At 45.4% G+C, this 27263-nt stretch overlaps 2 protein-coding genes across 4 annotated transcripts; one reads left to right on the top strand and one right to left on the bottom strand.

The window, feature by feature from the left end:
* Positions 1-4220: 4220 nt before the first annotated feature.
* On the bottom strand, positions 4221-7659 carry Gm49894 (predicted gene, 49894). Its single transcript, XM_030250167.1, has 3 exons — positions 7578-7659; positions 6654-7489; positions 4221-5776 (listed from the first exon to the last, which is right to left on the bottom strand). The coding sequence occupies exons 1-3, from the start codon at positions 7657-7659 to the stop codon at positions 5729-5731; spliced, it is 966 nt and encodes a 321-aa protein (XP_030106027.1). The 3' UTR covers positions 4221-5728.
* Positions 6653-14230, top strand: Zbtb14 (zinc finger and BTB domain containing 14). Of its 3 annotated transcripts, none has more exons than NM_001356283.1 (3): positions 6653-6747; positions 8899-8982; positions 10790-14230. In NM_001356283.1, the coding sequence occupies exons 2-3, from the start codon at positions 8980-8982 to the stop codon at positions 12134-12136; spliced, it is 1350 nt and encodes a 449-aa protein (NP_001343212.1). In that variant the 5' UTR covers positions 6653-6747; positions 8899-8979; the 3' UTR covers positions 12137-14230. The 3 variants fall into 3 exon arrangements, with proteins under 3 accessions (NP_001343212.1, NP_001343211.1, NP_033573.1); NM_001356282.1 differs by lacking the exon at positions 6653-6747 and adding an exon at positions 6797-6898; NM_009547.3 differs by lacking the exon at positions 6653-6747 and adding an exon at positions 7282-7703.
* The last annotated feature ends 13033 nt before the right edge of the window (positions 14231-27263 follow it).

The following is a 27263-nucleotide window of genomic DNA, read 5'->3' on the forward strand; positions in this document are numbered from 1 at the left end:
TTTCTTTTGGTTATCCTGACACCTGCTTCTACATGCAGATGCAGCTATAGAGCTGTGATGCCCCAGTTTCTAGAGGACAGAGAAAGAGGTCACAAAGAGGGAGACTCAATCTCACTTCTGAGCTGTGGATATACAGATCTTGTTCTAGCAAGCACGCAAGAGGTTCTCAGGTATGAACTAACAGATCAACTCCTGGCCAACACTTGGAACATGGCCAACACTTGGAACACAGCAAGATAGATCCAACTGTCACACCAATGTGCCAATCTACAACACGGTCAGCTTGTGATTGGGAGTGTATGGTTTGTATATGCTTGGCCCAGGGAGTGGCACTATTAGAAGGTGTGGCCCTGGGCTGGAGAGATGGCTCAGTGGGTAAAAGCACTGACTGCTCTTCTGAAGGTCCTGAGTTCAAATCCCAGGAACCACATGGTGGCTCACAGCCACCTGTAATGAGATCTGACGCCCTCTTCTGGTATGTCTGAAGTCAGCTTCAGTGTACTTATGTATAATAATAATAATAATAAAATCTTTGGGCTGGAGCAAGCAGAGACTGAACAAACGGAGTTGACTGGAGTGAGCAGAGGTCCCAAAAATCCAATTCCTAACAACCACATGAAGACTCACAACCATCTGTACAGTTATAGTGCACTCACATACATAAAATAAATAAATAATTCTTAAAAAAAAAAAAGGTGTGGTCCTGTTCAAGTAGTGTGGCCTTTTTGGAGTAGGGGTGGCACTGTGAGTGTGGGCTTTAAGACCTTCATCCGAGCTGCCTGGAAGCCAGGATTCTACTAGTAGCCTTTAGATGAAGACGTAGAACTCTCAGCTCCTCCAGCACCATGCATGTCTGGATGTTGCCACGCTCCTTCCTTGAAGATAATGGACTGAAGCTCTGAACCTGTAATCCAGCCCCAATTAAATGTTGTCCTTATAAGAGTTACCTTGCCCGTGGTGTCTGTTCACAGCAGTAAAATCCTAAGATAGAGTGGTATAACGTAAAGTGATTTTCTACTGAAGTAAAAATGTAAATATCTTCCATGGGACTTTAAAAAGACACAGAATCTGGTTACATGAAGTTAAAATGATCCAAAATATAATCAGAGGGCAGCATTAAGGTGACAGTTGGAATTAGGCGACAAAAATCTACAAGTTAAAGTTTCTAACAAGCTGCAGTGAAAACCCTGGAAGATGCAATATGGAACATCTGCCTAAGGAGGCTGCAAGAGATAAGTGGAGCCAGTCCAAGGAAGAGGTCATGTGGTCTACAAACACTCTGCTCAGGCAAACAAGCTCATATCATGACATCATGTGCCCCATATATAGGACACAAAGCTACAGGACTTAATGTCTTCCAGGCTATGCTTCAGTCTTGCTTGGAATGTGAACCCTTCTTACATCTCCGCCAGTCTTCACTTTTTGAATGGAAATGTACCTTGGGAATATATAATTGTTTATGATTTTACGGGGGCTTGTGGCTATGAGTTTTCTCTGGCTCTTAAAGAAGAGTTTCAGCTTTGCCTTCTGAACAATGCCAGGACTGCCATGACTACAGGACTTTTAGAAATTGGCTACTTACATTTTGCATGGTGAGATGGACATTAGCCTTTTGGGACTCAACACAGAATGCTCTGTATGGTGTATTATTAGGGTTCTCTAGAGTCACACTTAATGGACTTCTGGAATGTCTCTCTAGATTGAGGGAATATATTACGATGACTTACGTCAGCTGTGAATGGGAAGTACAAGAATCTAATAGTTGCTCAGTCCCAAGAGGCTAGTTGCTTCAGCTGGTCTTCTGTAGAAGTAGGTTCCAACAGATGTGCTGGCAAGTAAACACAAGCCGGCATTGAAGAGGAAGGACTCTTCCTTCTTCCAGTGTCCTTATGTAGGCCTCCAGCAGAAGGTGTGGCCTAGATTACAGGTGTATACCGCCACTCCTGGATCTGGGAGGCTAACCTTGAACTCAGAGATCTTCTTGCTTTGGCCTAAGCTTTTCAAGGCCACTATGCCTCAAGAACTCTACATCAAGATCCAGGTCAGAAACTTGTGTCTTCGAGCCTCCAGATCTGGATCACAGGTGAGCCCTCCAATTCTGGATTGTAGTTCATTCCAGATATAGTCAAATTGACAACCAGGAATAGCTACTACATATGGTTTGAATTATAGTCTGTCCCTTATAAGCTTGTATAGTGGAGGCTGGCTTCTAGTTTGTGGGGGTTACTTGGAGACTTCGTTGGGGGCTGTATTTTGTCTGTTGACCCACCGCCCCTTTCCTTACTTCCTGCACATTGTGAGGCAAATTGTTTGCTTAGTGCATGTCCCTACCCCTGTGATTCTGCTGCACCTTGATGGAGAAGCAATCATGGTGCTTTTCACATGGTTTGTGGACTTAAGTTCCTGAAACTATGAGCTAGAGAAAAACTTTGTTCTCTTATGCTACTTGATCAGGTATTGTGTCACGGCGATGAAAGGTCTGGCTGTTCAACCTTTCTATTAAAGTAACTGAGCTTCTTCCCTAATCGCCATCAATGCAGAGATTACAGGATGGCTCAAATGGACGTCTGATATGATTATTTCTTAGGCAGTTTTGTAACGAGATTAAATCTAATGAAGTGCCTCCATTTTACTCAGCTTCCAGCAAGTATTTCCATTCTTTGTGAAACCACGAAAATGCTTCGTTGGTACTGCAATAGCGTTCTGATCTGTTGTAAATATATTATTTATTCTAGCTAGCCCATATAAAAGACACAAAATACTGGTAATGTACTGCAATAGCGTTCTGATCTGTTGTAAATATATTATTTATTTTAGCTAGCCCATATAAAAGACACAAAATACTGGTAATTTATTTATAAGTTCTAAGCCTAGATTGGGCAGGTTGTGAGCTATTCAAACTTACACCCCAACCGTATGCCCCTTTTTACTTGCTGGTTTGTGGGTTTTGTTTTGAGTCTTCCCCGGATTACAAACTGTTCTCAGGGTCTACTTCTCATGGCAGTCTCTTCCTCCCTCCTGTGTGGCCTGAGCAACTCCTGGATTCTCAGACTTTGGTTGAGAGCCAGCCACTGCTGTATCAGTCTGTAAGTCATTCTAATAACCCCCTTCTTATATGGAGATTCATCATGTAAGTTGTTACTCCGGAGAACCCTAATACACTGGTATCTGAAATTTGGTTTCCTCCATCCCTTCTGCTAGTTCCCTCTCAGCCTACAGGTCTTAAAGGTATAATGAAGCTTCTATTGATTTCCCATCTGAATCTAGTTCCCCTGTTCCCTTTTCATGGTAGTGTATGCTTTAAAACCTTTGTGCTAAGGTCCTTGCTGGGACATTTGTTGAGTGTGTACATCTTTATCTCTGTGGTGTCGGCTCACTTTGTTCTTCATCGTATCTAGGGTTCTTGGGGCAGGAAGGTGGAAGGGTATTTATGGCACTAGGGGAGACATTTGTTTCCTTTTGTTGAGCTGTTGCCTACCCAGAGTTGGCTGGGTTCAGTTTATTTGCAATGGGTCTCATCCTCTAAGACATTTGTCATTCAAGGCAGCAGAGGAAGTGGTGACCGGATGGTTCATTTAAACACAGTCAACCAAGGGCGTGACGTACAGAACATGGGCTACTCAAAGCTTCTACTTACAAGTTGTCCAATCTCTACTACTTGTATCTATAGCCAAAACCAACAGTAGACCCCAATGGTCAATGTGAGGGAGACATCAACTCCACTCACCCATAAACCCCCTACAAAACAGGACACCTTTCAGCTGTCCCTTACGTGTCTATCTAAGCCCTGGTATCCCACAGGCCACCCTGTTATGTTCTACAATCCAGCCTCACAATTCTCAGAAACAGGTTTTGTTTCAGAGGCTGTGAGCATTCTTTGAGGAAAATAGCGTGCTCTAAATGACCCCAGCAGTTGTCTTCCACGGTAGCCATTGTTAGTAGAAGAGAAAGAACACGTCCATCGAGGGCCTTGATCCCTATTAACTACTGCACACTGTGCCCTTTATTTCTGAATTCTGGGTTGACTCTTGCTATCAGCTGGTGTCTTCTATGAGCCTCATGGGTGCGAAGGGTGTGGGACCAGGCAAGGAGTTTCCCATCCTCCTTCCCAAGAGAGTGATGCTTTTGTTAGTTCCCCTGAGTCCTGATGATAAGCAAGGACCAGCCAGGCAGAGTACAGTTGCTATGCATCTGAATTCAAGGAGTCATTGATACAAAAGGAAAAAAAAAAAAGTCAAGCACTTTATTGTTCTGATGTTTATGAACTCTGATGAACTAAATTTAAAATCCAAGGACAAACTCTCTTTCATAGGCAAGAGGACCATGTCTACACAGGAGGCAAGCAATAAATCCAGGAGGAGTGAAGCCCTTCCAGGTGTGCTCCAAGAGCAGCAGCAGGTGGTGACACTGAAGATTACTGGAAGCTGGCCGTGTTCCCACACCGTGAACTTAAGCCATTGCTCTATCACCTCAGGACATAACCTCACGACAGATGGGTATTACTAGTGCCCCGTAAGCAAAACACAGACAGGACTAAAGTGTAAACACAGAGCTGTACGAAGGAACCCGAATAACGCAAACAGGCGGAGTGTCAGGTATGAGGACCACTTCCTGCCATGATGCTAGAATCCAACACCAACAGTAGCATATCAGGGGATTAATATTTGCACTAAAAGCTTAACTGGGTGTTGGTCAGTCTTTATGACTGCCTTGATTTCTTTGTCTCCATTCCAGAAAAGAGAGTGGGGCTTAAAAGGCTGGAGAGATGACCCACAGTTAAGCACTTGCTCCTCTTCCAGGGGACCAGAGGGCCAACACCCATCTCAGGTGGCTCATGATGGTCAGGGGATCCAGGGCCTCTGGCTTCTAGGAGCATACGCATCATATGCGCTACCCCCATATACTCACCTGTGTGCGCGCGCACACACACACACACGCATAATAAAATCGTTTTAAAAAAGTAACACTAGACCAGGTTTATTCTATCTCAAGTCTTTCACCAAACCCTACTAACACAAAGGCTATTGTGTGCACCAAAAGACACGAGTAGGAGCTAAAACTTTGGCTCGGTAGTTCACAGCCCTTACTGCTCTTTCAGGGGACCCAGGTCTAGTTCCAAGAACTCATATGGTGATTAACAATCATCCTGCTCCAGTCTCAGGGGATCTGAACCCCCTTCTGACTGGCCTCCGCTGCCACCAGGCACACACGTGGTGCACACACATTCATGCAGGCAAAGCATTCATACACAGAAAATAAAAATTTGAAGGCGTGTATTTAAACACCGTGGGGGACATTAAACCAGTACTGGTTAATATTTTAGCTGAGGCTGAATATGGTGTCCTTTAGAAAATTGAGGCGACCATAGTTTTCCTTCATGTTTACTTAGGCATCCGGTACAGGCATTCTTTTACATCTTCCCAGAAGTCCATGGTCCTGCCCTAATTGCAGATGTTATTCACGTGATTTAACATAAGACTGTTGAAAGTGTGACAAAGCAGCAGAAGTGAAGTGACATTTAGGAGCACAATAGCTCAATCCAGCTGCCAGTATTGCAGGTTGAACAGAAATTTTGGGGCTAAAGGGACTTTCCAGGTCGTGGGCCTGAGGGCAGGTAAAGAGGATCAGGAAGTGCCTCACAGAGAACACAAGGTTTCAGCAGCAGCGGAGCTATAACTTACATGGATGTCCTGACATTACCAGGCTATCAGATCTCTCCATGGGAGCATCAAGTGCAACCTAGTTCTGGAAACATGATGGCTAGAGAGGGATGTACCTGGGTAAACGTAAAGGCACCAATTAGTCTGGTAGATCTAGAGCTTTGGGATTGAGCAGTTTGTCCAGGGTGACCGGAATTTCCCCTTATACTCCAAATCAAAAATGGCACTTCATTTGCTCTGCAAATGCCTGCTCCCCATAAACAATGCCTCAGTGGCACGAACCAAGCCATGAGCCTGGATATTCGGTCGAGACGGTACAGGGGAGACAGACGGTGCACCGGGACACCTGCCCAAAAGCCAGGCCGAGCTCAGCGCCCGAACCGTGCGCGCCCAGGGGCAGACATGGCCCACGCACATGCACACGCACACGCACGGGAGCGCAGGCTCCCCGCGTTCCCGACGCAGTGCCGAGGCCGGGCGCCGGCGGGAGCCCTGGAGTCGGGAGCTCCAGGAGGGGGCGGGTGCTCGAGAAAGGAGCTCGTGCATTCGCTCCCCTGGCCGGCAGAAGCCCCGCCCCGACCCCGCCCACCCCCTTCTCCCGCGCGCGGGCTCCGCGCGCCCCTTGCCGCGCGCGTGCGCGCGCGTGCGCAGGCCAGGGCTCTCCGCGGGCGGCCCCGTAGACCCAGGGAAAGCAACCACCCGTCAGGTCCCAGATTAACCCTTTCCTCGCTCGCTCACGAGGGAGGCCCCAGCCAGTTCCGTGCCTGCGCAAGCGGCGGCGCGCCTTCTCTCCCCCCCACTACCCCGGAGCCCGCACCGCGCATGCACGGGGAGGGGGGTGGTGGGGGTGTTCGCGGCGGGTTGGCTAGTGTGTGCTCGTGCAGGAGGAGGGCTGCCACCACCAGGGACGTGCACGATTCCCCCCCTACCCCACCCCCTCCCCAAACTCAGAAAAAAAAAAATTAAAAAAAAATCCAAAACACTGCCACCCACCGTGCCCCCGCGTCCATCCCGTCCCTGGCTTGCGCGCTGCCGAGCGAGGGAGCCCACAGCGACAGCGAGCGTCTGTAGCGGTGCCAAGCTGCAGGTAAGCGCGGGCCGGGTGCTGGAAGGGCCGGGGACGGGCGCGGGGACGCGGGGGCAGCCGGCGGCGGGCGCGGCCGGGGCGGCTGCGAGGAGGCGCGTTCCCGCCGAGCTCCGGGGCAGCAGCCAGCTGCAGGATGTGGCGGCGCAGCGCGGTGCGAGCGGGATCGGGGCGTGGGCCGCGGTTGGGCGTGGGGGGCCGGGCGTCCCCGGTGGCTGCGCAGGCCAGCGAGCGGGTGGGGAAGAGGCCAGGCGGCGGCCCCGCGCGCGCGCTCTCTCTCCGCGGCCGAGTTCATGGCCGCCTGGCTCTCCGCGCCGCAGTGCACCGCGGTGGGGGTGGGGACGGCCGAGCCGGGCCCGAGCGCGGCCCGCGGGGCGCCGCCCCTCGCAGCTGTGGTTTCCCCCGGAGCCGACGGGACCCCCCGCGCACGCTCCCCCGCCTGCGTCCGCCGAGCTCCGGGGAGCCGGCCGCGCGCCGCCCCCGCCCTTGGCCGCGGGAGGGCGCGGGAGGACCAGACGCGCAGGCCGCGGAGTGCGCGGGGCGCGAGCTCGGGGCTCGCGGGCGGAGCAGGGCGCGGCGCGGCGCGGGGCTGCGGAACCGGCCGCATGCCCGCTCCCGAGCTCGTCGCGCCGCCGGGGCTGCTGCGGGCCAAGGAAGAGAGCCTCGCGCCCGCGCCGCGACCTGGAGAAGTGGAGGATGGTGGAAGGGAAGGTGGCCCGTCGCTGGCGGGCACAGCTCAGGGGAGCTTTTGTTTAGGAGAGAATGCTGAGGGCTCGCTGCATCCGGCGGCTCATTGGCTGCGAAATGCGAATGTGGGCTCCCCACGCGCGGACTGCGCCCCATGTCTTTCGCGGGGCCCCGGATTCCCCACTCCCAAGTTGTGCGGTCGCAACAGGGAAGTGGTGTGGCCGCCATTGTCGCAGCTGCTCCGGAATAAGGAGGCGGCTGCGGCTGCTTATGTAAGTTTGCTTTGGGAAAGCCTGGCTCTGTGCTCGGTGAGGACGCCTTAACGCTCCCGCGATTTGGGGAGCTGCTAGCAAGGAGCTGCTTTATAGTATTATAGGTGTTGGGCTATGTCTTGTCCTACACCTACTTACACACATACTGGCAATGGTTATCTTCAGGTTTGACTCATTTGAACTTAGCAATGGGAACATCTCTATAGGGGGAAAAAAAAACCGAGCCGATTGCCCTGTGACCTCCTTTGAAAAAGAATTACACACTCACCAGAATCGAGAAGGCGTACGCACGCTGATATGTTGCCATAGCTACCATAGGGCCACTCTTCTCCCAAGTCCATGACCTCAGAAGTGCCACGGAGGGAATTTCTGCAGGGAATGCCTTCCCTTAGGCTGACTGCCGGCCCAGGGTGCATCTAGAACCCAGGAAGGCTGAGGTGAAGACTGGAGGGAGCATCCTTAGAAACTATCTTACCAGCCCTCACTCCGTGCACATGGGAAAGCCTGCTAACTCAGAGCCCTGTGATTCCTATAGTATGAACTTGTTATGGGTTCTCAGGATGTCGACCCTTTGGTGGAATCTCGGACAAAGTCATTGTGTAGGACTGTATTGTAACACGGCCACCTGCTTCTACTGCACTTGTGGGATTGGTGGTCAGTAGAGGAAATTTTTGTTCTTCAAAGCCTGTTGGGCTGCAGGATGTGGAGTTCTTTGGGTGAGAGTTAAGAACGAAAGAAAATTCTTTGAACCTGCATCCGGGGATGGAGGGAGAAAAATGTAAGATTTCTCCATGGCAGTCTTGGAGACAAGTTTGTAATTGTGTAGTAGACAAAGTGGCATGCTTATTTCTCCACTCTTTAGCTGTTGGGTATGTGTGTTCCTGCAGCCGTCCGATATTCAAACATGCATCTAGATGTCTATAGTTCTTAAAGGAAAATGTGCACCCAACAGGAAGTGGTGTGGATAAAGAACATATATGTGCTGATGTTTTCAAGAATATATACCACGGACTACTCCGGGTCTAGTCCTTACATAGAACCAGACCTGACTACTGTTAGCCTCACAGTGTCTCCCCAAAAAACGGTTCATAGGCAAGAGGTGGGACAGAGTGTTTTGTGACTCTTGTAAATACTTGGTTTAGGATTTAATGTAGAAAAAAAAAATCTTACTTAATCTGTGCCTTTCTTCCTGTAGATCTGGCTTGCCCCTGATCAGCCTGAGTCTGATCTGAAGATTTTGGTGTTTAAGGCATTAAGAACATAGCCTGAATTGTTCATGGTGAGTGTACCTTAGAGTAGTAAGCCTCAGACTATCATCTGGCATTTGATTTTAACATAAGTATCTCGGGTCTAGGGGTATCAGTAAGGGCTAAATCTACGTCCTCGGTTTAAGCAAGTCCCTGATCCCCAGTGTGTACACATACACACATTCTACACATACGTTTGTAATTCTACTTCCATGAGGAAAAACCTGTTTTCTTCAGACTTAAACTGGGTTGAATAAAAGTAAGACCATGTTGTTTTTACATAAAACACAGTATTTTTCGATAAGCTCTTGAACTCGCAGTGGAAGGCCTTCTGTGGTGGTTCTGAAATTACTTTGTTTTAAAAATATGTCTATACTTAACCAAGTACAGGTTGAACCTAAGTCCAAAATGTTCAAACTCTGAAGCTTTTTGAAGGGCAATAAGAAGCCATAGATGAAAATTCTGTGCTATGAAGTTTTGTTGAGAATATTATTTGAGAAAACAAAATAAACAAAAGAATATTATTTGAGGCAGGCAAGAGGAAAGATCTCTGAGTTCAAGGCCAGCCTGGTCTACAGATCCAGTTCCAAGACAGCCAGGGTTACCCAGAGAAACCCTGTCTCGAAAAAGAAGTATTTTTTGAAATAGTATATAAATTACCTTCATGCTGTATGTGTAAGGTATATATAAAATAACAACTAGTTTTGGAGTTGGGCTTGGCCTACCATCTTCAATTTATCTCATTATGTGTATGCACGTATTGCAAAACCTGGAGGAAAAAAAATCTAAAACTTGAAACACTTCTGGTCCCGAGCATTTCAGAGAAAGGACACTCAACCTGTACATCTGTTGACTTTTAACTGGATGGCTGGAAGTCTGGCATCCTATGAGCATAAAGCCACTCATCACTGTCTTCCCAGAGGTCTTGGGGGTCAGATTACACCTAGAAACTCATCCAGGAGTGGCTCAAAACTACTATGGAGAAACTAGAGGCCAACACAGAACCATTGTGGCAGTGGTGCCCTCTCTAGTTCTTCAGTGGTGGCTTGTCTCTTCTCTCAAGGAAGTACAGTGCCCAGCCCGGTGTTATTGTCAAGTCCTCCACACCTGAAGTCAGGTCTTGAGGAATCTTTTTTTTTTTCCCTGCATTTGTGGTGTATGTATACACATCTGCATGTGTGTGCATGCATGCTGGTGCATGTATGTGGCCATTCCCTCGGAGACCCCAAAGCTGGCGAGACAGGCATCTTCTTTGATTGATGTCTGCTTTGTCCACTGGGACAGGATCTCTCAATTCAGCCTGGAGTTCACTGTTTAGCTAGCAGAGCCAGCCACCTTGACACCGTCTCAGAATTACAGGTGGCCGCCATGGGCTGGACTGAGTCTCCATTGTTGGGCTGTTTATCTGTCTTAACAGAGTGAACGTTTCCTGGATTTAATTACTGGATCTTACAAGCTGTAGGATGTTGGGCTGCTTCCTAACTTCTTTTAGAAATTGAGGACACCACCTACCCAATAGGACATTAACATTAAGTGATATTAAGTGAATTGAGCCACCTAAAACTTGGAGAGTAGTACATGGTCTATATTTTGTGAAAAGCTGCCATTGTCATTATAACCAGGGAACTATTAATAAACAGAAAGTAATTTAAAATTGCATTATGGAAATCCCTTGTCTGGGGTTGTTTTGTTTGTTTGTTTTGTTTTGTTTTTTTACCAGTTTGGGACCATCTTTAACAGACTTTCTAAATTATCAGGTTCCAAATATTCACGATATGTCTAAATTTTGCATAGGGTGTACTAGGTTCATATTAAACACCTTTAAAATTTCCTTTGCAGGAGTTTTTCATCAGTATGTCTGAAACCATAAAATATAATGATGATGATCATAAAACGCTGTTTCTGAAAACACTGAACGAACAGCGCCTGGAGGGAGAATTCTGCGACATCGCCATCGTGGTTGAAGATGTAAAGTTCCGAGCCCACCGGTGTGTCCTCGCCGCCTGCAGCACGTACTTTAAGAAGCTTTTCAAGAAGCTAGAAGTAGACAGCTCGTCCGTCATAGAGATAGATTTCCTCCGCTCTGACATATTTGAAGAGGTGCTGAACTACATGTACACCGCCAAGATTTCCGTGAAAAAGGAGGACGTCAACTTGATGATGTCGTCCGGGCAGATTCTCGGTATCCGGTTTTTGGATAAACTGTGTTCTCAGAAGCGCGATGTGTCTAGTCCGGATGAAAGTAACGGCCAGTCGAAGAGTAAGTATTGCCTCAAACTAAACCGCCCCATCGGAGACGCTGCTGATGCTCAGGACGATGATGTGGAAGAAATCGGGGACCAAGATGACAGCCCTTCTGATGACACGGTAGAGGGCACTCCCCCGAGTCAAGAGGACGGCAAGTCTCCCACAACCACTCTCAGGGTTCAGGAAGCAATTTTGAAAGAGCTGGGGAGTGAGGAAGTTCGGAAAGTGAACTGTTACGGCCAGGAAGTGGAGTCCATGGAGACTCCCGAATCCAAAGATCTGGGCTCTCAGACCCCTCAGGCCTTAACCTTTAATGATGGGATGAGCGAAGTAAAAGATGAACAGACTCCGGGCTGGACCACGGCGGCCAGCGACATGAAGTTCGAGTACTTGCTCTACGGTCACCATCGAGAGCAGATCGCCTGCCAGGCGTGTGGGAAGACGTTCTCCGATGAAGGCCGGCTGAGGAAACATGAGAAGCTCCACACCGCTGACAGGCCGTTTGTCTGTGAGATGTGCACAAAAGGTTTCACCACCCAGGCCCACCTGAAAGAACACCTAAAAATCCATACAGGGTACAAACCCTACAGCTGCGAGGTGTGCGGAAAGTCATTCATCCGCGCCCCAGACCTGAAGAAGCACGAGAGGGTTCACAGCAACGAAAGACCATTTGCGTGTCACATGTGTGACAAAGCCTTCAAACACAAGTCTCACCTCAAGGACCACGAGAGAAGACACAGAGGGGAAAAGCCTTTTGTGTGTGGCTCCTGCACCAAGGCCTTCGCCAAGGCCTCAGACCTGAAGAGGCATGAGAACAATATGCACAGTGAGAGGAAACAGGTCACCCCCAGTGCCATCCAGAGTGAGACAGAACAGTTGCAGGCCGCAGCCATGGCCGCTGAGGCTGAGCAGCAGCTGGAGACAATTGCCTGTAGCTAGAGGTGATGGGTTAGGAACACTGGGCCTGGGAGGTGGATGCTAAGATTGCATTGGCTGTAGTCAGTGAACACCTTTGACCGCTTTGTGGCAATTTACAGCGTTGTGCTGGCTGGACCTAAGACAGTGCGCACTCCGGTTAGGTGATTCTCAAATTTCTCAAGGCAGTTATGTTCCTACGTTCTGACCAAACAGTTTGCTTTTTTTATCTTTTGGTTTGTGTGTGCGTGTGCGTGTGCGTGTGTGTGTTGTCTAGTATTCATATTCCCAGTAAGCTCCCCTACCCTTCTTTATGGTTTTAATTTGAAATCTCCTTTGTCTGGTTTAAAATGAGTGGCTTCTGTTTCATTCTTAATTCCTCAACTCTTGCCAAGCTGGTGAGTGCACTGCACAGAGTCATGGAATAAATTGATTTCCTAGTCCCAGTATATGTGACTTATGTCAAAACAGCAGTTTTAATAACTGGATACAAGACCTTTATATGGATGCAGAAAATGTTGGCACGCGCTGACCCAGAACACTGCAGAAGTACAAAACCAAATTTGGAAAAATGGAATGGTTTTAGTTTTATATTTGGTTTGTGATTTTTAAATCTCTCTCTCTATATATATATATCATTGTTTCTCACTGTTCCTTGGACAAATAATGGTTGCTTTGCTGAAGTGTTCCTTCATCCATTACAATGGCCCCTGTACCCACCCCAAATGCTGCAGGTCATGTATACCTCAGGATGAGTGAGACCACCAGGATGCTGGTGGTGTTGGGACTCAGTTTCCCTTTCATTCAGTGTGGCCATGCTGTCTGTGTGTGTCCGTGCAATGGACCAGCATCGACAGGAGAAGAGTCTGACACAAGGTTTTCACAGATACAAAAAACCCCTAGGTCTTGAAATCGTGACTGATTTCAGAAATGGTTTTGTATTTAAGATCAAAATTAGGACAAGCAGCAGCAATGTTTCTTCAAATGCGTTTTTGTAGTTTACAGATGGTCAGGCCTCGGGGTCTCTGCATCTCTGCAGCACTCAATTTCCCTTGGAGCAGATGCTTCCTTAAATACGTCTGAAACCCTTCACGTGTGTAAATAGTATTGTTGGTCTTATGTATTTCGAGAAAAGGGACAGCTGCATTTTTTTTCTTTCCTTTTTATTTTTTTTATACAGTGGATTAAAGTACCTTTCATTGGCAACACATATCAGACCCCTTTAACCAATATTAAAGACTATCAGACCAAATGTTTATGTTTTCCAAATATGTCTTATCACTGGTTGCAGTTTTCAATAGAAGCTGATTGCCCTGTCATAGCCATAAATCGGAATTATGAACTTTGTTTCAGATTGGGTGTACTAAAACGCTCCTTTGACTATTTCCTTAAGGATATATTGAAATGCCCACAGAGTTTGAATTATGTTCTGTAGGAAAGTGTAGACAGTTGTTTTAGGATGTGTACAGTTGTAGAAGGTGCCAACTTTAAAAGCTCATGTTTGGTTCTTAAGGTTTTCTTTTTAAAAAAAAAATGCATTAAAGTAATTTCGTTACATGGCCTGCTGTACTAACATCTGTTATTACTGTCGTGAGAAAAATTTTATTTTTAAAACCGGTGTCCATGTTGTGCCAGAGATTGTAGGATGGAGGGGAGGCTACCTTTAAATTTTTTTCTTTATTTATCGTTAAAATGTTTCAGCTTAAATTAATCTTTCCTGAGTGTTTTTTTTTCTGTTTTGAAGGCAATCCCATCAGTTCGTCTGTGCAGTTAGTAGGAGGGGCCGGACTGGTGATCCTAGGCTGTGTTAACCAAAGCAAATGTGAAATCAGCTGGCATCCTGTTGATAACTACTTCAACAAACCATATTTTGGGCCTTTGTTTTTGTATATAAAGATAATGATACACTCCTCTTGTTCTTGATCATTCTTTATACCACTGTTGTTAATGTCCAGATCTATACGCTACCATAGTCATGGTTTCATAGAGGGTCACACTCCTGATCTAAAATCAGTCCCTATAAAAAGCCTTGTGGACAGGTAATCATGTCATTGTGTCCCAATCTGAGAAAACAAAGTAGAATTCTGAATACTTCGTATTACATGTTTAGTGTTTGAACCTTTTTGTATTTGTGTTATAACTTCTACCATGGGTTCTGGGTTCTTATGGGAGTACCTGTTTTTATTTTTAGTGGTGGTGGACTCTTAAAATTACTTTCCTTGGCCCTGAACAGGAACAGTGCCTCTCTACATCCAGCTAACTCTAGTCATCCCTAAGGTAGGAGGGACCCACCCGCAGAGGCATGGCGAGTTCCTGCTGAGATGCGCTGGCCCCCAATCTGCAGTGTGAGCAGAAAGGAATTCTAAGCCGGGCAGTGGTGGCGCACAGCTTTAATCCCAGCATTTGGGAGGCAGAGGCAGGCAGATTTCTGATTTCGAGGCCAGCCTGCTCTACAAAGTGAGTTCCAGGACAGCCAGGGCTATACAGAGAAACCCTGTCTCAAAAATAAATAAATAAATAAATAAATAAATAAATAAATAAATAAAAAAGAAAGAAAGGAATTCTAAGCATAGGCTATCTTTCCATCAATACTTCAATACTTCTTCCTGTACACTATCTGTGTCCACAAACATTGTGTTGACCCCCTCATATTAGCATTGGTTTAGATGATAAATGCAAGGAATTGTAAGGAATTTCATGTAACTGTAAAATCAGCCAAGAAAATTAAGCATCCCCGGTGCACAGGCCTATCAACCCAGCCCCTCAGGAGGCTGAGGCAAGATCACAGGTTGACAGCCTGACTGGCTAAAGAGTGAGTTCGAGACCACCCTGACCAAATGACTTGACACTAGGGATATGGTACAGAGGCGAAGCGCTTGCTTATGTGCTGACGGATACACACAAATTGAAGCACCTTTTGAACTGCCCTGAGTGTGAGTTTAGAAAGTTTCTTCACCTTTCAGGTAAAAATGTGGCCTTTTTCCTCATTGCTTAACATGAAAATTAACACAACACTGAGCCCAGTATCCTGCTTTTTGGGTTCACCATGAGTAGTTCCTGTTGTACTGGTTCATTTTGGACATGTTATCAGTCGGTAACTTGGCTCACCTCAAACTCCAATATATGCCTGCCTCTGCATCCTTAGGGTTGGAACTAAGGATGTGCTAGCAAACTGCACCATATCAGGGATGTTCTCAGTGGATACAGAAACAAGATGCCCCCGCCCCCGCTCCCCACACCTGTCAATTCTATAATTGCTGGCTCTGCATTGTAGCCTGACACGTCTTTTTAAAGTGTTCACAACTGAGAATGTCTTAAGAAAGTTCTGTTTAATTGGCATTTATAAGCTGTCCATTCACAGCTTACATACTCATTCTAGAATTTTCTTTGGTTTCATAATCACACCTCATTTGCCCATTTTTAAGTAGGTCATTGGCGTGTAGTCAAGTGTATACATACACCCTGATGTGGTTGGCTTCCAAATCTACTCAGGGGACATAACAACACAGGCAGAATTGCAATTCTGAGAGCCACACATGAAGTTATCCATTTAGACAATATTTTTATATAAACCTTTCCCAAAGTGAATGTGTTTTAGACTACACTCAGTATTATCTGTCCTGGTTTACATAAATTCCAAGAATATCTGCTGTTTCTTCACTGAAGGGGTTAAGACTACCACCCCCGAATTTTGACTTTAGTCTGGAGTTACTGCTTGCTTTCTTTCGAGGATGTTATCAATAACCTTCCAGGAGGACACTTTATGTGGAGTCCGATTAGTGTCCATTAACAATACTGGCTGAATGTCTGCTATTTACTGAGCTAGGCATTGGGCTAGGTACTGAGAACCCAGCAGGAGTGGGACTGACCGGCTTCCTACTGTCCAGGAACAAAGGCCTCACCTATGCATGCTCACAGAATTCTACACCTGTGAAGATAGTATGTATCATCCAAATGTGCAAGATGCTTTTCAATTTGGGAGTGTATTAATACACTTCATAGAACTTGGTTTCCTTCTAAAGTTAACTAAGGGCTTCATTCTGTTCTCATGACGTTTAGTGGTATCAAAACCAGCCAGCAAGATGACTCAGGTAAAGGCACGTCCCATTGGGCCTGAGGATCCGAGCTTGATCCCCAGGGTTCATGTGGTAGAACACTTACTGTCCTCGGACTCCGTGATGCTATAGCATTCCCACACACACATGCACACAATAAGTGTAACAAAATTCAAGGAATGTCTCTTAGGCAGTGGGTCAGATTCCAAACTGACCTTACCTGTCTTGCGTAATTCTAGAACCTGTCCCCAAACATGGAAGCCCACTGGCCAAATGCCATGAACTAGCTTTCTTCACAAGTGACCCAGGAAAGTCCCCACAATACCAAAGTCTATGCAGTTTGGGGCCAAAAACAGCTGTGAGGTTGGTCAGCTGTGCTTAGAGATCCTGCTGGCCTTCCCCCGCTCTTTAGTATAAGTCTTAGATTCTTAGATTCGCGTTCTACTTCTCTCCCTCACAAGCTCTGCTGCTCGAATGATCTTCTTTAAATGCTTTGGTCGAAATTTATTTTGAGACCAGAGAGAGATGGCTCAGTGTTCAGAGCACTGGCTGCTTTTCTGGAGGTCACAGGTTTAATCCCCAGCAGCTCACAACTGACTGTAACTCCAATTTGCAGCTGGGCAGGATGGCAACATGCCTTTAGCCTCAGAATGAGGGAGGCAGAGGCAGGAGGATCCCTGAGTTCAAGACCAGCCTGCTCTACAGAGCAAGTTCGAGGCCAGCCAGGGTTACACAGAGAAACCCTGTCTTGAAACACCAACAAATATATATATATGTTTGATTCCCTATTCCCTGCCCAATTTATATCATTCTTTTGTTTTGTTTTGGTTTGTTTGGTTGGTTGGTTGGTTGGGTTTTTGGTTTTTTTTTTTTTTTTTTTTTTTTTGGTTTTTTGAAACAGGGTTTCTCTGTATAGCCTTGGCTGTCTTGGAACACACTCTTAGACCAGGCTGGCCTCGAACTCAGAAATCCGCCTTCCTCTACCTCCCAAGTGCTGAGATTAAAGGCGTGCGCCACCACGCCTGGCTCACTTTATATCATTCTTATTTCAAAAAATATAAAGAAATGTAACCTTGGAATTAAATATAATTGCCATAATGTATCATTGACAGAATGTCAAAGACAGAAGGCGAGCATTTGGTGAGCCTGATCACGGTTCACTGTTAGCGTATTGACACGTAATTGAACAGAGCATATGAGCACCATTCTCCTAAATCCAGGAATTCTTTGGCTATGCTGTTCTTGCTACAATCTCCTCACCAACAGGAAGTGCTCTGGATCAGTAGGTACTGGAGTGAACAAGATGAAGGTCTGAGTACCCACTGATAGATATAATGTGGCTCTTCGAAAAGAGAAATGAAAAAACAAGAGACAATTTGTTTTAGAGACTCCATAATTAATCATGTCCGCCAAACTTCTGGAAGCTATGAGATAATGGGACCTTCGGATACTACATTAAAAATGTCCAGAACCCAGTTGAAACTTTGGTCATAGGTAACCTGCAACTAGGCTGTATGTTGATGAATGTCTCCGGTATCCATGGCTAGCTTACTTGTCCACGCTGTGAGATAACTACTATTCTTAGTAGGTTTTATTTGGGGGGCAGGTGGTGTCATGGTTTGAATATGCTTGTCCCAGGGAGTGGCACTATTTGGAGGTGTGGCCTTATTGGAGTAGGTATGTCACCATGGGTGTGGGCTTTAAGACCCTCATCTTAGCTGCCTGGAAATCAGTATTCTGCTAGCAGCCTTCAAATGAAGATGTAGAACTCTCAGCTCCTCCTGCACCATGCCTGCCTGGATGCTACCATGCTGCTGTCTTGATGATAATGGACTGAATCTCTGAATCTGTAAGCCAGCCCCAATTAAATGTTGTCCTTTATAAGAGTTGTCTTGGTCATGGTGTTTTTTCACAACAATAAAACCCTAACTAAGACGGGGGTTCCCTCTAGATCCGCATACCATCTGCAAACCTTTGTTTTGAGATAGGGTTATATGTAGCCAAGGCTAGCACAAACATAATGTATAGCTGTGAATGACTTGGCAATCCTGAGGGTTTTTTTCTCTCTCTGCTTTCCAAGTGATATAATTACAGACATGTGCTGCCACGCCAGGCTACCATTTGTGCCTGGAAGAGGAGGAGGAGGAGGAAGAAGAAGAAGAGGAGGAAGAAAGGCTGAGACCTTGGTTCTTTTACTTGTCTCAATTATAAGCAACCAGAAATACATCTGTTTGGTTTATATAAAGCTTTGGCTCTTTGTAAAACTCTAGCACAAGTGGATATGATTCAGATTTGTCTTCAAGTTCGCCATATATGATTTTTCTGCTCATTCTCGTCCAGTGTGTGGTCCAACCTTGTTCCATGACAAGTGAACTTTCACACAGCCATTGTACTTCTGGATCTGAAGTTTTTGCAATTGTAATTGTCTTCTTTCTATGACTACACTTGGAAGATATTTGTACAAGTTACAAAATCAGTGTGGTATTTGGAGTATAAGCCTTGGTCTGTGAGAACTGGTCTGAGTTCTGCCTCTGAGTAAGTGGTGTTGGGGAGAGCGGCTTTCCAGATTTAACTAACTCATGAAATGGAATAATAACATAGGAATCACATAGAATACCTGGTGCCATGGTCTGGATATGGTTTGGATACCTCCTCAGATAGTGGCAGAGTGGAGCTCCAGACAATGGGACTGCTACTGAATGTGGTGAGCGTCTGTTACTGTGGCAGCTCCCTAGAGAGCTCAGACATGGGAGCATGCATGCATTTGGGCTGACAGTTTTACAGTTTCTGCCATGGTCACTTGTCTCTATTACTTCAGGTCTGTGGCCCCACAGGCAATCCTGGGGCCATGAAATAATAGCCTCACAGCAGGCATGAAGTATGGAGGTGTGTTGGTGACTCAGGCTCAGGGGTTTCAATAACCTCTTCCACGAAAGGCTCCAGTGATATACCTCCCTTCCACCAACCCCAGAGCCTAAAGCTTCATCCATTCCCAAGAGCACTATTGGTGACCAACCTATAAGCCTTTAGGGGACAAAGAGCATAGAAATAGCCCACCTCTCTAAAAAGTTCCTGCTTTGAAAAGTGATTAGGTTCAGGCAAGGCTCCATGATAGGATTCATACAGCTTTATACAAAAGGGGAGGGGTGTCATAGAGACATGCATACATGCACACAAGCACATGCTCCCTGTCTTTTGCCATATGAGGCCTTGTGATGATTTCTCAGCAAGAAAGACATCGTGAGCCAAAATCAACTCCTTTTCTTTAGAATTTGATCGTTTGGTGATATTGTGTTATTGACAACAGAAAATAGATTATATTCGTGGGGGAGACACTCCAGCTGCGAGCATGAGCCTCCACCATCCTAGATCGGTTCCTTTGTCCCGAAGAAACAGAATACACTTGGGCCTTTAGGACTGTCTCGGTTATTTCCACTGCAAGCCCATTCTTCTGCAATTATTTGGCTTATCCTCCAGGAACTTTTTAATGAAACCACTTGAAAATGTCCAGACCTCTCAGTCCAAACAGCGCTAACCGTGATCGTTTAAGAGGGGGCGCTGCTGAGAGCAGGCAGGTCACCCCTGTACTCGGAAATGAAAAGATTCCACAAGTGGCCACAGCTCCCAGCAAAAGACCTCACTTGGTGTGGTCGGGTGTCTTAGCCCAGGCTTTCCGACCACTGCTTTGAGAACGCATACTTCCTGGCTGCCAGCAAGGAGGTAGACAGGCCATGGGAACAGTTGAGGATGTTTTGGTGTTTTGTTTTGTTTGGCTGCCTCCGCCTTTATGCAGTGGTTTCTTAACCTTTTCCATTCGGGGCCAGAATCTAGCAAGCCACAGTTGTTACCCCGCCCCCCCCCAACCCCCCCCCAACCCCCCAACCCCCCCCCCAACCCCCCACCCCCCCCCCCCGTGCAAATAGTCGCACTTTCACTTTCTCTTATCTTGCACAACAAACAGCAACTGTTTCTGTTGATAGAATTCACTATCCCTTGCTACACGCACGCGGGCACAACTCTTTGGAGCCATTTGGACCCAGTTTTTTTAAAAGAGAAAAACAAAACAAAACAAAACAACAACAACAACAAAAAACCATATAGGTTTTGTAAACATTCATGATAATGTGCTGAAATATGTTGGTCCTACTATGTGCTACTGCTCCCCCAACCACTCCTCCACCAAACAATAAATAAAAACAGGAAAAGTAGTTTGTTAAGTTTGTTTGTTTGTTTGTTTTGCTTTACATAATTGTAGTTCAAACCCTATTATGCCAAAATAAAATAGGCAGGGTTCAGTTTTACTTTGCTGTCCCACAGAGCAAACTGGAGAGAAGTGGAGAAACAGACACACTAAATGGAGAGATTTATGATCCTTACCGGAGTAAAATAGTTAACAGAAATTGGAGACCATCTCCTTTGGCTAGAATGAGTATGGCTTCTTGAATTTCAGTTATTTTAGTTGCTAACTTAGGTGTTCATCTCAGTCCCTCTAAGAACAAGCGTACTTAGTTTATTTTACTCAGTTATTCAGACAGACAGACAGACAGACTGTTATTTCCTTCCTGTGGAGAGCCTTCCCTTGCCTCTCAGGCATGGACATTCCTGTTCCTCTTGAGGCAAGGACTGTGGGACAGGCTTGTGTTAAAGATTCCGCAAAGCTGGTCAGCTGATCCAAAACCCCGTGATGATGGCCAAGTGACCTTGAACTGTCTTTAGCTCCTCCGTAGCCACTTGTTGATCTAAACTTTGTGCCTTTCACAGGATCCCCAGCTCAAGGCTAAGACTGTCAGCAGACCCTACATGAAACCTCCAAGGAGGTTTTTCTGCTGTATGGTAACCCTCGGACCTGGTAACATTTCCATCAATACCTTCCCAAAGTGTCTTGATTTGTTGCTCTCTTTTGGTCTGTAATTGTAAAAACCCCCAGAGAATTGTTACACAGTTGTGACTTAGCGTTGGCTGTCATCTGAATCCGTGTCCTCGAGTTCTGATCATTCATATTTGACTTGAGAGTAAGCTTAGTCCCTTAGGCTAGAGCTAAAATACAGACACCTGTGTGTTGTTATTTTTTCTGGTCAGGATTCATTGTTCACGGTTATTGTTTACTCGCTGTTTTAACTGAGATGTTTAGCATACTACTGCAAGCACGAGGGGCACACCTAAAACTGTATGACTGGTGCTAGCTCTCCTGCCATGAGGCTGCAGCTTTTGAGCACCCACATTTAAGTTGTTCCCTTCTGCACTGTTCTAGATCTCCATTCTTGAGCTGGGGTCCCTTGTGTGGTTCCTAGACTTCCTCCCTGTGTTTGGACGGAACCCATCCTCCAACAGGGGTTCAGCAGCCTCACTTCAGCTTTCACACCTAACTGATGATGGCTGGCTTCTAAACTGTAAGGGGGAAAAAAAAACTCTGCCAGGGTGTGAACAATTCCTTGCCTTTACACAGAGGGTTCTTGGACAGTTCTAATGGTACCAGGTTAAAACAAACAGGTCTAGAAGAGTTCCTGATTAGCCAGAGTTCTGAAAGGACCTGAAACCCCATCTCCTGGCATGCTTGAATTTCAAAGGTGAGATTTAACAACAGGGTCTTTAAGCCTTCACACTTTACACTTCAAATGATTGTTAATGCCTTTGTCTTTACACTTCAAATGATTGTTAATGCCTAAAGAGTCTTTGTGTCCCTCCAGAGGGGAGGGGGACAGTGGTGCATCTCACAGATTAACCATTTCAGGCCCTGTGCTGAGTGGCAGGGTAGACAGCACTGGCTGTAGTAGTAGATGTCATCTACTCTAGGATATCTGGCAGTCAGAGCTGTAACTACAGAATAGTGTTCAGTATTAAATCGATACTCAGTTAGGTATTGGTATTATGTGATCTAAGTGTGGTGGACAGACTGGAATCCCAGTCCAGGACTTCAGTCCTGAGGCCAGGCTCTGGTGACGAGTGAAACACTCTCTGGAAAATCCAAATGAACAAAAATCATAAGCCCCTCTTCAAATTTCCAAAATTTCCCGAGATGTCTGAAATCATTTGAATTTCTGATATTTGCTTTCTGTGTATTTTTCTTTCTTTAAAGCTCCAAGAAAGCCAGCCACAGTGGCGCTTGCCTTTAACCTCAACCCTGCGAGTTCCAAGAAACCATGGTCTACCCATGAGCTCCAGGTCACCTAGGGCTACAGAATAAGACCCCATCAAAATAAATAGATAAATAACAACAAGCTGGAGGAAACCCTATGTAGTGATGGGGGCTTGTAGTCCCATCTACTGGGGAAGCTAAGACAGGAGGAATCAGAGCCTAGGAGTCCAAAAGTTTGGGGCTCACTTGAGAACAAGAGACCTTGCTCCAATTAACCAGTAGAATAAAACTACAGGGTAGGTGTGTGCACAAGAGTGTGAAGACCGGAGGACAACATACCAGCTGTTATCCCTCAGCTACTGTCCACCGTGGGTGTCTTATAATATTTTAATTCAACAAGCACCGAATCCAGAAGCTCAATCCACAAGGCTGGATGTCTCCGCTGGTCTGCTGCACACACCAGAATCCTGAAGAAGGAAGCTCTAATTCTAGCGAAAGGAATGGACTTTGCCAGTCTGAGTGAGGGTGAGCAGGCAGACTGCAAGCATCCTTCTTCCATGTCTTTTATATAGAGAGCCACCAGAAGGTGTGCCCCAAATTTAAGGTAGATTGTTCCACCTCAAAAGATCTGGATTTAGGGTGACTCTTCCCACTTCAAATAATCCGGTCAAGAAAAATCCCTCACAGGTGAACCTAGGATCTGGGGCTTTAGTTAATTGCAGATGTGGTCAAGCTGAGAGCCTTGAGATGTGTTCATAGCCGATGCACCTATGAACTAAGCCTGTTGTAATTGTTTAGTATTTAAAGTAGCTTTCAGTCATTACAGTCTTAACATTTGTCTTTATTATACTTTATTTTACTGTTTAATTTTCTAGGCTCGTATAAGTCCCATAAGAAAAAAACATGTGTGTACATACAAATCTGATTAATGTTTACTTTCTTTTCTTTTTTTTTTTTTTTCCAGACAGGGTTTCTTTGTGTAGTCCTGGCTGTCCTGGAACTCACTCTGTAGACCAGGCTGGCCTCGAACTCAGAAATCCACCTGTCTCTGTCTCCCAAGTGCTGGGATTAAAGGCATGAACCACCACTGCCCTGCTAATGTTTACTTTCTTAAGTATAGAAGCTATACATTCCCTTAGAGGGTGAGGTTAAATAATTTTTTAAAGGGCATTAGTAGTTCATTTGTAAAAAACGAAGATGGTGATTTTCAAATTCATGCCAACGTGTTCATGTAATAGATTTTCTTTAGAATCCCACATACATTTGTCCTGTGGGGAAAAAGAAAGTTGTATGCATGACACGAGCAAGCTCACTCTCCTCAGGAGTGGGAACCTGACGAGTGTTCTGCTGTCTGACCAGACCAAGCTATGTTTCAGAACAGAGACAAGACCTCAGCCAAGAGTTTGACTAGGAAACTAATCAGCGTGACCAACAAAACTAAACAGTGGGGCTGATGTGGGTCTGAGAAGCATCTCCGAGACAGTGAATCAAGAGACTTGCCACTGGCCTATCTCCTCTGGCCTCAGTTGGGGGCAGAGTGAGGTGGACCAGCTTCTGGACCAGTGCACTCTAGAACATTCTGTTTCAGAAGTTTGAGGAAATAGAAGTCAAGACAGCTAATAACTGATTAACCCTTGATACGTCAAGGGAAAACCAGAGCTAGAACAGTACCTAAAGCGTAAAAGCTGATTTTTATCTAAGCCTCCTGCAGTAGTAGATAAGAGACCTCAGTACTGAAGTGAACTCAGTTTGACCACTGCTTTCGGAGGTGTGAGTTTACACAGGACCAGGAAACAGGCTAGGGACAGAACATTCTAGGACAAGCGGTGTCCAAGTGAGGAGAACTCCAGGAGTTTGCAAAGCAAGGGGAGGGTCGCGTGGGAACACCAGAGAAGGAGCTATCACCCAGCAAAGGTTATCCTTACCATTCTGATAATGCATATCACAACTAAATCTGTAGGCATGAATTTCCAGATTGTGTTTCATGTCTTATATAAATTGTAAAATGTCTTCCGTCAAGGCAGAGATGGAAAATTTCTCTATTCTCCCAGTTCTGGCCAATACTGTAAATACAATTTTAAAAACCAACCCCTATTCCCCATTTTTGTTGTTGTTTTCCAGTGGAGCAGCAAGCAAGGAATTTTGTCTAAACCCAGCAAGTAGATTCTTGCTTGAGCCGGGACAGACAGATGGCCATCCCCTGGGGGTTGGTGATTCTATGCTTGGGGATTCTTGAGAGACTGGCTTGGTAAGGCTCTTTACAAGGAAGTGCACAGGACCTAGGAGAAGGGTCAAGGGTCAGGAGACTGACCTCAGTGTGGTCAAATTGATGTAGGAGAAACTCAAAGTAATAGAATTGCCATCATAAAAGACCTTCTAATAGATGTGCTTATGAGACATTAAATCACACAAAGTAGAATTTAGCTAAGGGAACACCGCCTCCAAAATACCACAAAGAGAAGCCAGCCTGTTAGAGACAAGGGAACTTTTTAATGCTAGTATATAATCACTTGTTCACCAGGACTTATTAGGCCCATCCCCAAAGAGCATGCCTCCTGTCATGCTCAAGGGGGCAGCAGACTGTCAAAACAAATGTGAAGTCCTGGGTTACCATAAAACCCACAGTTCCCTCCTTGAGAAAGTATGGGCAAGATAACTCTGGGCAACAGCTATTCAAAAAGAACAACACAGGCATACTTAAGAAATACTGTAATATTTTTGCTGTGTAAATCTACTATTTGCCAAAACGGCCAGACATGCAGTCTCCTGTCTCTGTTTAAATTGTTTAAAGTGTAACTTGGGGCCAGGATCTAAAAGAGATCTAGAGATGACCGTGTATGTAAAATACAGAAGTCTACGACAGTGTATGGTGTGTCAACTTGACAGAAGCTAGAGTCATCAGAGAGGAAGGAGCCTCAGTTGAAGAAATGTCGCTGTGAGATCCAGCCATAAGGCATTTTCTCAATTAGTGATAAATGGGGGAGGGCCTAGCTTATTGCAGGTGGTGCCATTCATGGGCTGGTGGTCCTGGGTTCTATTAGTAGGCAGCTTGAGCAAGCCAGTAAGCAACACCTCTCTATGGCCTTTAGATTAGCTCCTGCCTCCAGGTTCCTGACTTGTTTGGAGTTCCTGTCCTGACTTCCTTTGATGATGAACAGTGATATGGACATGTAAGCTGAATTAACCCTTTCCTCCCCAACTTGCTTTTTGGTCATACATAGTGTTTCATTGCAGCAATAAAGATCCTAGGACAGTATATATAAGTTATTACAATTTTCTACTCAGGGCCAGCTGTTCCTTGGGCATTGACCCCAGGCAGACAAGTGCTATTAAAGAGATGTAAGTGAGCAGAGTGGTTTCTCACTGGGAAGGTGTGTTATTTCTAAAACAAAGTAAGGACCCCTAGTCAGATGGAAGTCAAACATCTCTGTGGAATCGCCAGTTGGCCAGACTGGGTTATTCATTTTCAAGGAGTGACTGTGCTCTTCTGCCCCTAGAAGAACATTATCACATTGTGCACAGTGAGCATCAACTGAATGAAATATTCAAGAGCAGCAAAATGCAAATCAGACATAAAATAGGAAAATATCTGTACTACATTTATGCATCACAACAGACACTGGCTTGCTCTGTAGAAAGGGAAGCCTTCACAGAGCTCACACTCATCCTGGCATCACTAAAACCACGACCTGGCCTTGCTTGTCTTCGTTCCAGTGACTGTCGCATCCCCTCTACCACCACAACTTTATTTCTTCGAGAATGGTTTTGTAGAACTCGCTAAATATATACAAAACTAATCTAATATAATCTAGCCTACGGAATTCTGAAATAGCCAAAGAACTTGAGGTGGGACTTTGCCCTTACAGTACGAGGAACAACTTCATCACAGATGCAACCCTTCGTCATGGTCACTGAGGTGAGGGGTACACATAAAAATAAAACCAAAGCTGTTCAAAAGAATAATTTTAGTTTGGAAGGTAAAACAGACATTGTATTGTAAAATAATGTCCTTTCATTTTCAATTAATAGAGTTGGATTTTAACACTTGACTTTTTTTTTTTTTAGATGCACAAAAAATTATTTTAGAGGCTACAGAGATGGCTCAGTGTGATCTTCCAGAGGGCATGAGTTTGACTCCTGTCAGCCATAGCAGGTGGCTCACAATAGCTTTCAGCTGCTATACTAGGAGCCAATGCCCTCTGGGTGGTCTCCAAGAACACCCAGGTACACACATGTGTCACACACTCATTCAGACACACACAAATACAAAATGAAAACAAAATCTAAAAACTTATTTTACTAGTATATACTAGGACATCCATTGTGCATAGCATACATGCTATATTCATGGTGCATAGTAATGGGTTGAATGGAATATTTTGTTCAAGTAATATAATATACTTTGAGCATTTACACCTCAACACACACACAGACACATACACACAGACACACACACACACAAAGAGAACAAAGTGCCATAAGGTGATATCCAAGTCAGTTTTATACAATATAAATTTATGAGTTAATTTTGCTTATTTTTTTTTTTAGATGGGGCTTCATTATGTAACTCTGTCTGTCTTGAAACTCTCTCTGTGGACCAGACTGGCCTTGAGTTCACAGAGCTCTGCTTGTAGGATTAAAGGTGAGTGCCACTTGATCTAGCTTTATAAAAGTTACTATTTGTGTTTTAAATATATAGTTTTGATTTGTTGGGTTGAGTCAAGATTTCACTGCACAGCCAAGTCTGTCTCTAAACTTGCCACCCTCCTGTCTTGGCTTCCTCAGTGTTGGGATTAGAGGCAAAAACTACCCAACCTGGGTATTAAATAACTTTTCTAAGTTTGCCATTCAGAAGTAAATTTTTATTATAATAAGACATCACTGTCATTCACAATGTATAATACTAACTTTTTTTTCCTAAATTCATGTCTACATTATTCTTTGTGGTACTAGAGATTGTCCTTTGGCCCCGGGCATGGTACTTTGTGTAGGCTTCGACTTTTCAAAATTGACTTTTAAT

Source organism: Mus musculus, chromosome 17 (assembly GCF_000001635.26).
Source record: "Mus musculus strain C57BL/6J chromosome 17, GRCm38.p6 C57BL/6J".
In the NCBI taxonomy this organism is placed as follows: domain Eukaryota; kingdom Metazoa; phylum Chordata; class Mammalia; order Rodentia; family Muridae; genus Mus; species Mus musculus.

Coding starts and splice junctions, on each gene's coding strand:
- Gm49894 (XM_030250167.1), bottom strand. CDS start 7,659: ATGGCGGCCACACCACTTCCCTGTTGCGACCGCACAACTTGGGAGTGG. Junction 7,490..7,577: donor CGCGAAAGACATGGGGCGCA/GTCCGCGCGTGG, acceptor CCTAAACAAAAG/CTCCCCTGAGCTGTGCCCGC. Junction 5,777..6,653: donor GGGATGGACGCGGGGGCACG/GTGGGTGGCAGT, acceptor ACGTTTACCCAG/GTACATCCCTCTCTAGCCAT.